General features: G+C 37.1%; 1 protein-coding gene across 5 annotated transcripts in view; it reads right to left on the minus strand.

Moving 5' to 3' along the window:
- The window catches only part of RABGAP1L (RAB GTPase activating protein 1 like), a 779,355-nt gene that overhangs the window by 685,871 nt on the left and 80,515 nt on the right, over positions 1-12,969 (minus strand). For 4 of the 5 annotated variants that reach the window (XM_086693120.1, XM_086693117.1, XM_086693118.1 and 1 more), the window contains 2 exons: positions 7,348-7,505; positions 4,200-4,310 (listed from right to left, as the gene is read on the minus strand). In XM_086693120.1, coding sequence (XP_086549246.1) covers positions 4,200-4,310; positions 7,348-7,505 — 269 coding nt within the window. Of the gene's footprint in view, positions 1-4,199; positions 4,311-7,347; positions 7,506-12,969 lie in introns of those variants that run through there. The other variant, XM_086693121.1, reaches the window with a different exon arrangement.

Below are 12,969 nucleotides of genomic sequence, written 5' to 3' on the forward strand. Positions count from 1 at the left end.
ACATCTTTTCATGTGCCTGTTGGCCATCCGGATGTCTTCTTTAGAGAAGTGTCTGTTCATGTTTTCTGCCCATTTCTTCACTGGGTTATCTGCTTTTCTGGTGTGCAGTTTGGTGAGCTCTTTATAGATTTTGGATACTAGCCCTTTGTCCGTTATGTCATTTGCAAATATCTTTTCCCATTCCGTTGGTTGCCTTTTAGTTTTGTTGGTTGTTTCCTTTGCTGTGCAGAAGCTTTTTATCTTCATAAGGTCCCAGTAGTTGTTTTGTTTTTAATTCCTAATTCTATACAAACGGGCACTTGTGGCTTAGGTAAAATTTCTTTTTTTTTTTTTAATGTTTATTCATTTTGAGAGAGAGCTCAAGTGGGGGGGAACACAGAAAGAGGGAGAAAGAATCGCAAACAGGTTCCACACTGCCAGAATGGAGCTTGACATGGGGCTTGATCCCACAAACTGTGAGACCATGACCTGAGCTGAAATCAAGAGTCAGATGCTTAACCGACTGATGCACCCAAGCACCCCAAATATCTAATAAGAGCAATACATACTGATCAAAAAAAGGGCTTATCTCAAACAACTTAAGCAGAACTTGAGATAATGTGCTCTGTAAAAATCCCTTAAAATTACTCAAAAAGCATGATGATGAAGAAATCGATGTTGAAGATTATTCAGTCTGAATGAAATTGTCTTACGAATATGAGAGTGGGCAAAATGCCCCATTTCTAAGTTATTATTTTGCATAATATATTTAGAAAGCATGTGTAAATGTTTAATTAAGCTAATGAAGAAAACATTATAAGCAGGCATTCAACTATTTTACCTATAATCATCAATGTTTCTATACTCAAGTTGACCAAACTTGAGAGTTTCTCATTGGGAAAAGGAAGGACTGCCTAACACAACAAGCAGGGCACAGGCCTCTATAGCAGAGACAGAACATACCATTTCACCATAAAACTCCAAGATTTTTAATAATGATTATTAAGAGTTAAATTACTCAACACCTAATACTTCTTTGCCTGTGTTAGTACAAACTTATTAAATGGAAAGCTGCCTTTTATTACGCCGGAAAGGTAAAGACATAGGCAAATTCTGGACAATGATCACCAAGATAATTAAGTTCTGTAGTGAATTATAAAGCACTGCAGGGGGGAGGAGAGAAATCCAAGAGTCTATACCAATAACAAACAGATAAATAAGTGGAAGAGAAGGGAGATCTTTGGCTTACATTAGAATGCCTAGGGCTGACTGCTAAACTACCAAGAAGGTGCAGGAGATTGAAAGTTCTAATTTTGCATTCCTCACAGTAAAAATAAGATCAGACAAGAATTTGAATGAATGTTAACTTAAGAAAATGTTTATGAGAAGCAGGATATTTTCATTCATCTCCCTACAGACTGCTTATTTGTTGCAAGGGGGGAGAAAAAGGGGAATTACAGTGGAGAAATCAGATATTTTCACAATCACATTTTCGCAACCAAAATTAACATCACTAGGGAGGGACAGATAGTTATCAGGCACCTCCAAATGCAATCCACTATGAAGGAGACAATATCACCTATGGAGCAAGAAGTAATCTGGATCTAATCACAAGGTAATATTAGATAAACCCCAAATTAGTAATGTTACATTAAAAAGTGGGAAAATGGATGTATTCTTCAAAAATTCCATGTCATAAGCAACACAGAAAGGCTGTGGAAATATTACCACATTAATGAAAGCCAAAGACATATGGCAACTAAATGCAATATCTGACCCTAGTGTAAATCCTGAGCTGGAGGAAAAAAGGACGCTACTGAGATAAGTGACAAAACTGGAGACAAATGGTAGGTTAAAGACAAAGCATTGTATATGGGGCACCTGGATGGCTCAGTCAGTTAAGCGTCTGACTCTCGGTTTCAGCTTAGGTCATGGTTTCACAGTGAGTTCAAGCCCCACATAGGGCTCCACGCTGTCAGTGTGGAGCCTGCTCTGGATTTCTCGCTGTCCCTCTCTGTCTGGCCCTCCCCTACTTGTGTTCTCTCCCTCCCCCTCCCTCCTCTCTAAAACATATAAGTAAGTATTGTATGAATGCTAAATTTAAAAAAGTATTCTAGGAATGCTAAATTTATAGAAGTTGCTACAAATAATGCACTTATATAATAGATATCCGTATCCTTATTTTTAGGAAATACTCATTTCCTAAGGAATTATATAGGAATAAAATTGTTCAGAAAAACAATAATGTGGGTCTGTCTGTAGGTAGGTAGGTAGGTAGGTAGGGAAAGATTGAGAGACAGCGAGGAGAGAGATTGAGAGATTGAGAAAGTGGGTGCAGAGCAAATGGGGCAAAATGTTACCAAGAGATGATTCTAAGCAGAGTACACAGATGTTCTCTGTACCATTTTTTTTTTTAACTGTTCTAGAAGTTTGAAATTGCATACTTCCAAATAAAAAGATTCAAACATTGCTAGAGCTACTGTTAACAACAACACATTCTCATCATCATTCTTTTAGGACTAAAATATTCAAAGTCAATAATACCTTTAATCTTTAGCTATGTTTCATGAACTTTTATGACTCAAAATTATTTTTTTATTACCACTAAGAAAGGAAAAAAGATGACAACTATAAGAGAGAATTATACAGCAGAACTTTTCCTGTTATCTGGATACCAGCAGTTAAACCCAAGGATGGGAACAAAGCACAGCTAAATTCCTGACATTCTAAAGAAAGCTGCAGATAATTGGGGGCCAGACACCTTCTCCTACACTTGAGAGGGACAGCGGTGACCATGATCCCAACAGCCAGCACCTCAACTGGCTCCCGCCTTCATCCTAGTCTACAGATGGGGAGGGAGGAGTCAGAGTCTACAGCAATCTTGATGAAGAGGCTTTTCTTTCTCTTATGACTGTCACCAATTGCTCCCACTTCTAGAAACCAAGTGAATAGGCATTTGTTTTTGTTTCTGGCTTTTTATCACCATAAAAAGGGCTGTAATAAACACCCTCAGAAATATGTCCTTCGACAGTGGTACTTTTATTTTTAATGGAATATTCCCTAGAATGGAGACTGATGCATGCAACTATAGATTTGGGTTTTGTTTTGTTTACTTTTATAGATGTTGCCAGGTTGTTTCTCAAAAAGGGGATAGATACACACTTTACCCCTTCCCCCATATTCCCACCAGCCTGGTGTGTTCTTTTTGCCAATGTGGTATCTTACTGCTACCTTAATTTCATTTCCCTCTCTATTCGTGAATTGGGACATCTTTACATACATATGTTTGTTAGCCATGTGAATAGCTTTCCTGTGATTTGTTGATTCTTGCTTTTTATTTTTTTTTTTTTTTTACAAATTAAGAAATTTATGTATATTATAGACATTAGCCTTCATCTGTCATCTACAGTACAAATACTTTTTCTACAACTATCATTTGTTATTCTTTGTTTATAGGACCTTTTGTCCTACAAGATTTTGTTTTGTTTTTACATGTTCAAATATATACATAAAATATGTAAATGCACACACAATTTGTGTGTGTATATGTGTGTGTCTGTGTGTACACTTATATATTTAAAAGATATGTATCTATTTTTCTTAAGCCCCTGAAAGTCCAATAACTAAATGTACTTTTTAATTATCAGAGATGATTGAGAATTTAAGGTATTTGTCCTACATGTAAATAAGGGACAGCAGGAAAAAGGGATATGACCAAACAGAGCTGAAGTAGTTATTACTGGCACGGGGGGGGAATCATGTTTATTTCCCCCATCAACTGCGATTTTTTTTTTAATTTACCATTTTAACCATCTTTTAAATGTTTATTTATTTTGAGAGAGAGAGAATGAGAAAGGGGAAAGAGCAGAGAGAGAGGAGACAGAGGATCTGAAGCAGGCTCTCAGCTGACAGCAGAGAGCCTGATGCAGGGCTCAAATCCATAAACCATGAGATCATGACCCGAGCCAAAGTCGGAAGCTTAACCAACTGAGCCACCCAGGTACTCCCATCAACTGAGACTTTCAATAAACCAGTTACATTTAACTTATTGAAGTGGGTAAAGCATTATGACTCTCATTCTCATTTTTACACGGAGAAACTGAAGTATGGTGAAAAGACACAGCAAGTAATAAAGCTGAGAGATTCAACAGTATGTCTCTTGAAACACAACAGCAATGTCAATACAAGTTTTTGGTAGCATTTAGGAGCAAGCTGCTTACCTTTCAATAGCTAATTCTTTGTTAGAAAGTTGCTGCACTGTAATTACCACCTTCTTCTCTATTCCTTGTTTTAACTTGAAATAAAATTTCTCTCTATCCTTAGGCACAGGACTGAAATATGCAAAAAGAACAGAAATTATCAGTACAACACCACAATAAAATAATCTACTGCAAGTTTAGAATTCCAGCACCCTTATTCTTAAGGTGTGCTAAACTCATCTTGCCCGAGTAGCTAACTACCAATGTTATAGTCAGCAAAACAAAGTCAGTAATTAATTTCTAAATTGGATTTATAAGAGCCTTATATTTTACTTAACAAAGGTTAAAATCCAAGATTCTTTAAATGACATCATTTCAACTTTAGTTTCTAAATTTAACAAATTTAGGAATATAGCTTATTTAATTATTTTTTAAGACTCACTATTCTGGTTTAGCTGGTTGTGTGGTTGTAAGAGCCTTTAACACACTGAAACCCAAGGCAAACAAAGTGAGAAGAGCTTACTTTAAAACATCTACAATTTGAGATAACTGTAACATACAAACTCAAGTAAATATAAATAAGAGATGGAAAAAGAGCTATGGATCAGGGGCAACTTAAATTCTAGCCTCAGCCATACTGACTATTCTATAGATATAGATATATAGATATAGACATAGATATCTATATCTATATATATATTAGTTTCCATACAATACCCAGTGCTCATCCCAAAAGGTGCCCTCCTCAATGCCCATCACCCACTTTCCCCTCTCCCCCACCCCCCACCAACCCTCAATTTGTTCTCAGTATTTAAGAGTCTCTTATGGTTTGCCTCCCTCCCTCTCTATAACTTTCTTTTTTCCCCTTCTCCTCCCCCATGGTCTTCTGTTAAGTTTCTCAGGATCCACATATGAGTGAAAACATATGATGTCTGTCTTTCTCTGCCTAACTTATTTCACTTAGCATAATACCCTCCAGTTCCATCCACATTGCTGCAAATGGCCAGATTCCATTCTTTCTCATTGACAAGTAGTATTCCATTGTATATATAAACCACATCTTCTTTATCCATTCATCAGTTGATGGACATTTAGCCTCTTTCCATAATTTGGCTATTGCTCAAAGTGCTGCTATAAACATTGGGGTACATGTGCCCCTGTGCATCAGCACTCCTGTATCCCTTGGGTAAACTCCTAGCAGTACCACTGCTAGGTCGTAGGGTAGTTCTATTTTTAATTTTTTGAGGAACCTCCACACGGTTTTCCAGAGTGGCTGCACCAGTGTGCATTCCCACCGACAGTGCAAGAGGGCTCCCATTTCTCCATATCCTCTCCAGCATCTATACCAGACTGACTATTCTTAAGAATTCATTAAGACAATCTAAGTGTCTAAAATATAGATTATCTTAAATATCATGATTTCACTCATATGTGGAATTTAAGAAACAAAACAGATGAACATATGGGAAGGGCAAAAAGAGAGAGAGGGAAGCAAATTATAAGAGCCTTAAGGATAGAGAACAGACTGAGGGTTGATGGAGGGAGTTGGGTGAGGGATGGGCTAGATGGGTGATGGGAAGGAAAAATAAGATAAAAACAGAGACAAACCAAAAGAGACTCTCTAACTATAGAGAACAAACTGAGGGTTGCTGGGGGCGGGGGGGGGGGGGGGAGGGAATGGGCTAAATGGGTGATTGGCATTAAGGAGGGCACTTGTTGGGATGAGCACTGGGTGTTATATGTAAGAGATGAATCACTGAATTCTACTCCTGAAACCAATACTACAGTGTATGTTAACTAACTTGAACTTAAATACACACACACACACACACACACACACACACACACACACACACACACACACACGGTTGGGGGGTGGGGGGAGACAGATATAGATACATGATCTTATCTGAAAAGAAAAAAATACCTTGAGCAATTTATCTAAGACTCAATTTCTATATCTATTAAAAAAAAAAAAAGACAGGGGCGCCTGGGTGGCGCAGTCGGTTAAGCGTCCGGCTTCAGCCAGGTCACGATCTCGCAGTCTGTGAGTTCGAGCCCCGCGTCAGGCTCTGGGCTGATGGCTCAGAGCCTGGAGCCTGTTTCCGATTCTATGTCTCCCTCTCTCTCTACCCCTCCCCCATTCATGCTCTGTCTCTCTCTGTCCCAAAAATAAATAAACGTTGAAAAAAAAAAAATTTAAAAAAAAAAAAAAAGACAAAAAACTCTACCTAACAATTCTTTTTTTTTTTTTTTTTTTTTTTTATATATGAAATTTATTGTCAAATTGGTTTCCATACAACACCCAGTGCTCATCCCAAAAGGTGCCCTCCTCAGTACCCATCACCCACCCTCTTCTACCTAACAATTCTTATTAGAATTAAAGGCACATAGGGGCGCCTGGGTGGCTTGGTCGGTCAAGCGTCCGACTTCGGCTCAGGTCATGATCTCACGGTCCGTGAGTTAGAGCCCCGCGTCGGGCTCTGTGCTGACAGCTCAGAGCCTGGAGCCTGTTTCAGATTCTGTGTCTCCCTCTCTCTCTGCCCCTCCCCTGTTCATGCTCTGTCTCTCTCTGTCTCAAAAATAAATAAACGTTAAAAAAAAATTTTTTTTTAAAGAATTAAAGGCACATAAGTGGCTGTTAAAGAGCATAACTATATCCTATCACCTGTCTATCTGTGAACAGGAGAAAAACATTCTAAATATACAATAGAATAAAATGGTTAAATGATGATCAAACCACCCAATATATTATTGGTACTATTAAAAATGATTTTAATTAAGAACATTTTAATGGAAAAATTCTTACATAATAAAGTTAAAAGAAAAAAAAAACCTGTGTATATACAACTGTATAAAAATACCCCTTAGAAATAAACAAAGGGAATAAATCAAGTATTAAAAGTGATTGTGGTTGACAAAAGTATAGCTTTTTATTATTATTTTACTACAATTTTCTATAATATCACTATTCATAAATATGGAGAAAATATTTTACATAAAGTATCTGAAAGCATGAGAATAATGAAACATTCATTCACCTGCCAAATATTTCTTTTTATCATTTTAAAGCTTTATACCAACATTGTATAGCCTCTGGAAGCTTTATGTTAGCCAATACTATATTTCAGGCACAATACCAACTTTTATTCTTCCCAAATAACCTCACCTAAAGTTTCCTTTTCCATCATCTTCTTTTACCTCCAAGGAGACACTGAAGGTAAACACGTCACTGTCAGGGGTAGGAATAACTGAGTCTTTAACATCAGACACTTGTCTGGAAGAACGTTTGAATGCTGTACAGAAACTATATAAAATTCTGCTTACCTAAAAGAATAAAAATGGAGATACCATTAGGCAAAAGCTTTAACTGCATTTTGATACCCCTCTCTCCTAATTTTTGAATCTATTCCTTTCCATGGTCACAATTTACTTTAGCAGATATAGTCTAAGCATATACATATACACATATATGCAAATGTTTACATGTATTATATATAATACAAAACATTTTATATAGTTTGCTTATATTTACATAAGCTTGTATTTATATGTTTATATATTATACGTAATATATAACATTTAATTTACAAATATAGTTTGTTTCTTCAACTTTAGCATTTAAACCTGGTAATAAAGATGTTTAATTAACTGAAGTTCACAAAAGGAGCTCTATTTATTTATAGATGTTTCTAGGCCTCAAAATATACTATATTGCAACAAATGAATCCTAAGGTAATCCTAAGAATGGTGCTGGCATCTAAATATTCCCAAAGAACACACACAAACAAGGTTTTAGTCTAAGTTCTCTAAGTGCAATTTCTCTTCTCACTTCCCTTGGCTTCAGTGGGCTAGACACTGAAGCACAAAATGAAGTAAATACTGGCGTTCCTGGGTGGCTCAGTCAGTTAAACGTCCAACTTTGACTCAGGTCATGATCTCATGGTTCGTGAGTTTGAGCTGTGCATCAGGCTCTGCGCTGACAGCTCAGAGCCTGGTCTGCTTCAGATTCTGTGTCTCATTCTCTCTCTGCTCCTTCCCCCCACTCCTGTCCTCTCTCTCAAAAATAAACATTAAAAAAAATATTTTAAAAATGAAATAAATACTGGTTTTAGCAATAAGCAAACATGGTAACATGATTAAAAGAGTTTCGAGTGTTATCACAGTGATGCTGTGTTATAAATGCATTGCAGAATTCCCAGTTGAAATGATTTCTTTTATTAGCATTAAGCCACCCTGGTGAATACTATAAAAAATATATGTCAATGGCTTATACTCTTTCCCTAAAGTGGAGAAGTCCTCTAAATCCCACACTTACAGAAGCTATTCTCTTCCTTGGTTCCAAAAGTAGCATCACACCATCTCAAAATTGTAAACTTGAAGCACAAAAGAACTTCCAAATCTCTCAGGTCACCATAGGTTGAACAATGAAACCACGATGAAGAAGAGCTTAACAGAGGTCATAAGCTCACACTGAGAGATACAAGAGACTTCTCCAAACATGAACAAATCCTTCCCTTTAGATAAAGGGAATTCAAATTATTCACTGAATTGTGTTAGCTTAAAACTCTTAATATTTTGTTATTTGCTTGAAATGAGAGCACTTCCACCAATAGCATTTCTTAGAAGTATGGGGTCTTTCCTCATTTTTCTATTTTTGTTGTATCCATGTATTCTACCTTTTCTCATACAGTCTATCACACTCAAAAATAAGTGGTTCTCAAACTTCCAATTGCCACACTTAGACCTATGAACCAATAGTTACATCCTAAACTGCCTTTCCATTGCCAAATTAAGTTTCTTAAATTAACTGACTTCCACACTTTTAAAGTTCACATCCAGCAGTAGTATCACGTTTGTACCACAGTACTTAACAAAAATATTTAAATATCTTAGTATGTTATCCCATTATAATTTTACGTGAGTAAAAACAACAAAACAAAGGACTGATATAAATAAGAACTGTAGGCCTCAAATTTTATACAATTAAGATGATGAATTCACACATTCGTTCAATAAATATTTTGGGGGTGCCCTCTGTAGACATTGTATTATTCTAGGTGCTGGAGAATACGGCAGTGAACATGGTGCTTACAGTCCAGTGCGTGTAAGTTGAATGTGCTTAGGGTGGGTGAGAAGGAATCATTAGGTAAGCCAAAAGCAGAAATATTTAGCCTCAAGTGGATACTTACTTGATTTAGCTCAATAACTTAAGTGTTAAAGAAGAAAACAGAATCAAACAACACCCTAGAAATAAGTCACCGAAGAATATGTCTCAAGGCAAAGTATAAACAGAAACTTTAAACTACTTTTAGTTGAGTACTCCCCACATCCTAACCTCAAATAAAATGTGAAGTCTATTGTTTACTTTTTACACATTCAACTTCAGCATATTTTTAAGAAAGCATTATATGTAAATATAGGGGAATGCCTATAGATAATTATTGATACATCAGTTGAGTCAAATCCCAACCATATTTATTCTTCTTTCTCCTCTCTCATATCTCCTTCTATTTCATGTCTTAATCTTTGGCCGCACCAAAAATGTCAAGGGAACTTGGCAAATTCTCAAGTAGATGGCAAAGCTCAGGAATTTCTCTTTAAAAAGGTTATTAAGAGATGCCTGGGTGGTTCAGTCAGTTAAGCATCTGACTCTTGATCTCTGCTCAGGTCATGATCTCATGGTTCATGAGTCTGAACCCCGCATCAAGCTCCACACTGATATTGCAGAGCCTGCTTGGGATTCTCTCTCTCTCTCTCTCTCTCTCTCTCTCTCTCTCTCTCTAAATAAATAAATAAATAAATAAATAAATAAACTTTAAAAAAAGGTTATTAAATGTATGGGACTGAGCCAACGTACTAGAGAATTATGAAAGGAAAAAATAAGACTACACTTTTCTCTTTTTGGAGAAGGACATAGCAGTACACTGACAGCGATCAAACCACATTACATCTTGTCCGTGTCTTACAAGCTGCTACTTCCAACAACAAGGTTAAAATCATTTGTGAATTCTAGAGTCTGTGAATAAGCTGGAATGGTGATCCAAGGACTGGTGAGGTACAGTATCTTCAGGAACAATGGTTATCAATATCTACAGTTATTGAGACAAATTGAGTAACCAATAACATCATGAAAAGAATATTAAAGGGGCACTTGGGTGGCTCAGTTGGTTAAGCATCCAACTTCGGTTCAGGTAATGATCTAATAGTTTGTGGGTTCGAGCCCCATGTCAGGCTCTGAGCTGTCAGCCTGCTTCAGATTCTGTGTCTCCCTCTCTCTCTCTGCCCCTCCCTTGCTCATGCTCTCTCTCAAAAATAAACAAAAGAAGAATACTAACAACGTACACCATGGCAAACATTTCTATACATGTCACACTATTTAACATACACACAAATAATCTAGAATAAGTGTATTCTTTGCAGGAGGCAATGGCTTATTGACAAATAATACAGTATAATTTTTTCCCAGAAGGCTATACCCACAGAAAGTACTAATTAAACACAAAAGGGTCTGCTGTGGTTGCTGATTTCTATGAAGAGGTGGGAGGAGAGCACATGTGGATGTGGAAAGGAGATACGCCAAAATCTTAACTCTGGTGGAATTTTGAGTAACTTCTATTTTCTTCTTTATTTCAGTATTTTCCAAATTCTCAAATATGTATTACATGTGAATACTCCAAAAAAATTGCTATTAAACAAAAAGGTATTTACTTAAATGACACAGCCACTTTTTCCAAGATAAAGCCTTTTCATTAACATTGGGGAAAGAGAGCAGACTCTGTCAAAAATACCATATGTTAAGAAAATGTTCACCCAAGAAACAGATGTAAGAAAAATCATTCTATAAGACACCCTGAGAGAAATGTGTGAAATTTTTAAAAAGAAATTATTCAAATATATTACTCACTGAAAGGAGCTAAAATAAGAAGCATATCAAACAAGAATCTTTTAAAAAAAGTATAGAAATTTATTAATGGAAAACACTAGTAACAATTTCAGGATTAATTTCCAAATTAAGGCATTTTGCTAAAATGCCATCTCAATAAATACATGTTTAGAAATAATTTCCCATACATGGAATAAGGTTTCCTTAATAGAGTGGCATTTGAGCAACCACGCCCCCACCCCCCCACAACAAAAAACAGTGCAGGGGCACCTGGCTGGCTCAGTCAGGAAAGCATGCAACTCTCGGTCTCGGGGTCATGAGTTCAAGCCCCACACTGGGTGTAGAGATTACTTAAATAAGCAAATATTTTTTTTAAATGCATTATGAATGAAGATCCTGGGGTGCCTAGGTGGCTCATCTGGTTGAGCATCCAACTGGTGGTTTCAGCTCAGGTCATGGTCTCACAGTTTTGTGAGTTCCAGCCCCACATCAGGCTCTGTGCTAGCAGTTAGGAGCCTGCTTGTGATTCTCTCTCTCCCCTCTCTCTGTGACCCTCCCTCACTCAAAAATAAACTTTTAGGGGCGCCTGGGTGGCGCAGTCGGTTAAGCGTCCGGCTTCAGCCAGGTCACGATCTCGCGGTCTGTGAGTTCGAGCCCCGCGTCAGGCTCTGGGCTGATGGCTCAGAGCCTGGAGCCTGTTTCCGATTCTATGTCTCCCTCTCTCTCTACCCCTCCCCCATTCATGCTCTGTCTCTCTCTGTCCCAAAAATAAAAATAAACGTTGAAAAAAAAAATTTAAAAAATAAAAAAATAAAAAAAAAAAATAAACTTTTAAAAATAAAATTAAAAAAACAAAATCCTGAGAAAGCTTAGGAAAAAAAAAAAAAAAGAATGAAGATTTTCCCAATCATACCCTTCGTATTTACCATGAAATACCTCTAAAATGCCTTTAATGCCAGATAATAACCATGCTTCTAAAATGTAACACTGAGAATTGCTAGTAATAGTGTTAAGTATTTTAAAACATACAAACATCAAATCTGCTTTGAGAAAAATTGTGAGAATGACATACTAAATTCTTAAAGAGAATCAACTAAGCCTTTTAAAAATATATTTTAAAGTTTTATACAATGTATCCATAAAGATGCAACAAGGATATGTGCCTCCCTGGCTTTTTTCCACTATGTTTTCAGATATTTTGTTTTGTCTGTAATTCTTAAGCAGAAACATAGCACATCATTTTCCCTACACAAAATCAGTGGCATCAATATATCTCTGGTCAGATTCCCCAACTCTTTTGCCACAGGTTATCAAGATGCACTCCAGCAGAGTGGTACAGACGAATATCCAGGGTCATCGAGTCAAATGTAACCTACCCCTCCTGCGGGAACACCTAATCCTTATGTCACAGGTCCAACAGAGCTGTGACCTTCACTGGATTCCCCCTAACACTATCGGTGCCTGCTGCTTATGGGATTTTACAGCGAAATAAGAGCATCACAGGGACAGTTGGTAGTGGCAGCCATGTCACTACTCCTGCTTGAGAAGATGTCGTCTTCTTGCCTTTAACTGACAAACCACTTCAGATCTCATCCAGGATTCTGCAAACCATGGAAAACAAGCAAGTTAGTGACACTGCTGCACAGCACATATTTAGCCAATAAGAATATCTGTCACTTTTCCTGAACTATCTTTGCCAACTGTTTGTGCCCATTAACAAGGTCCCAAAAAGTAAGGGCTGAAGTTGTGCCTTCACCACAGAACACGAAACCTGGGAACCAGATAACCAGATAAGTAAATGCAACTAAAGACCTGAGATTCATTAAAATAGGTAATTATTTTTGAAGGGAAAGAGGAAGATGTTGGACATCTTCTGTAAAAGGCATGGGTAAAACTCAAAGGTGG

This window comes from Puma concolor, chromosome E4 (genome assembly GCF_028749965.1).
Source record: "Puma concolor isolate L17-30 chromosome E4, mPumCon1.1.hap2, whole genome shotgun sequence".
Lineage (NCBI taxonomy): Eukaryota > Metazoa > Chordata > Mammalia > Carnivora > Felidae > Puma > Puma concolor.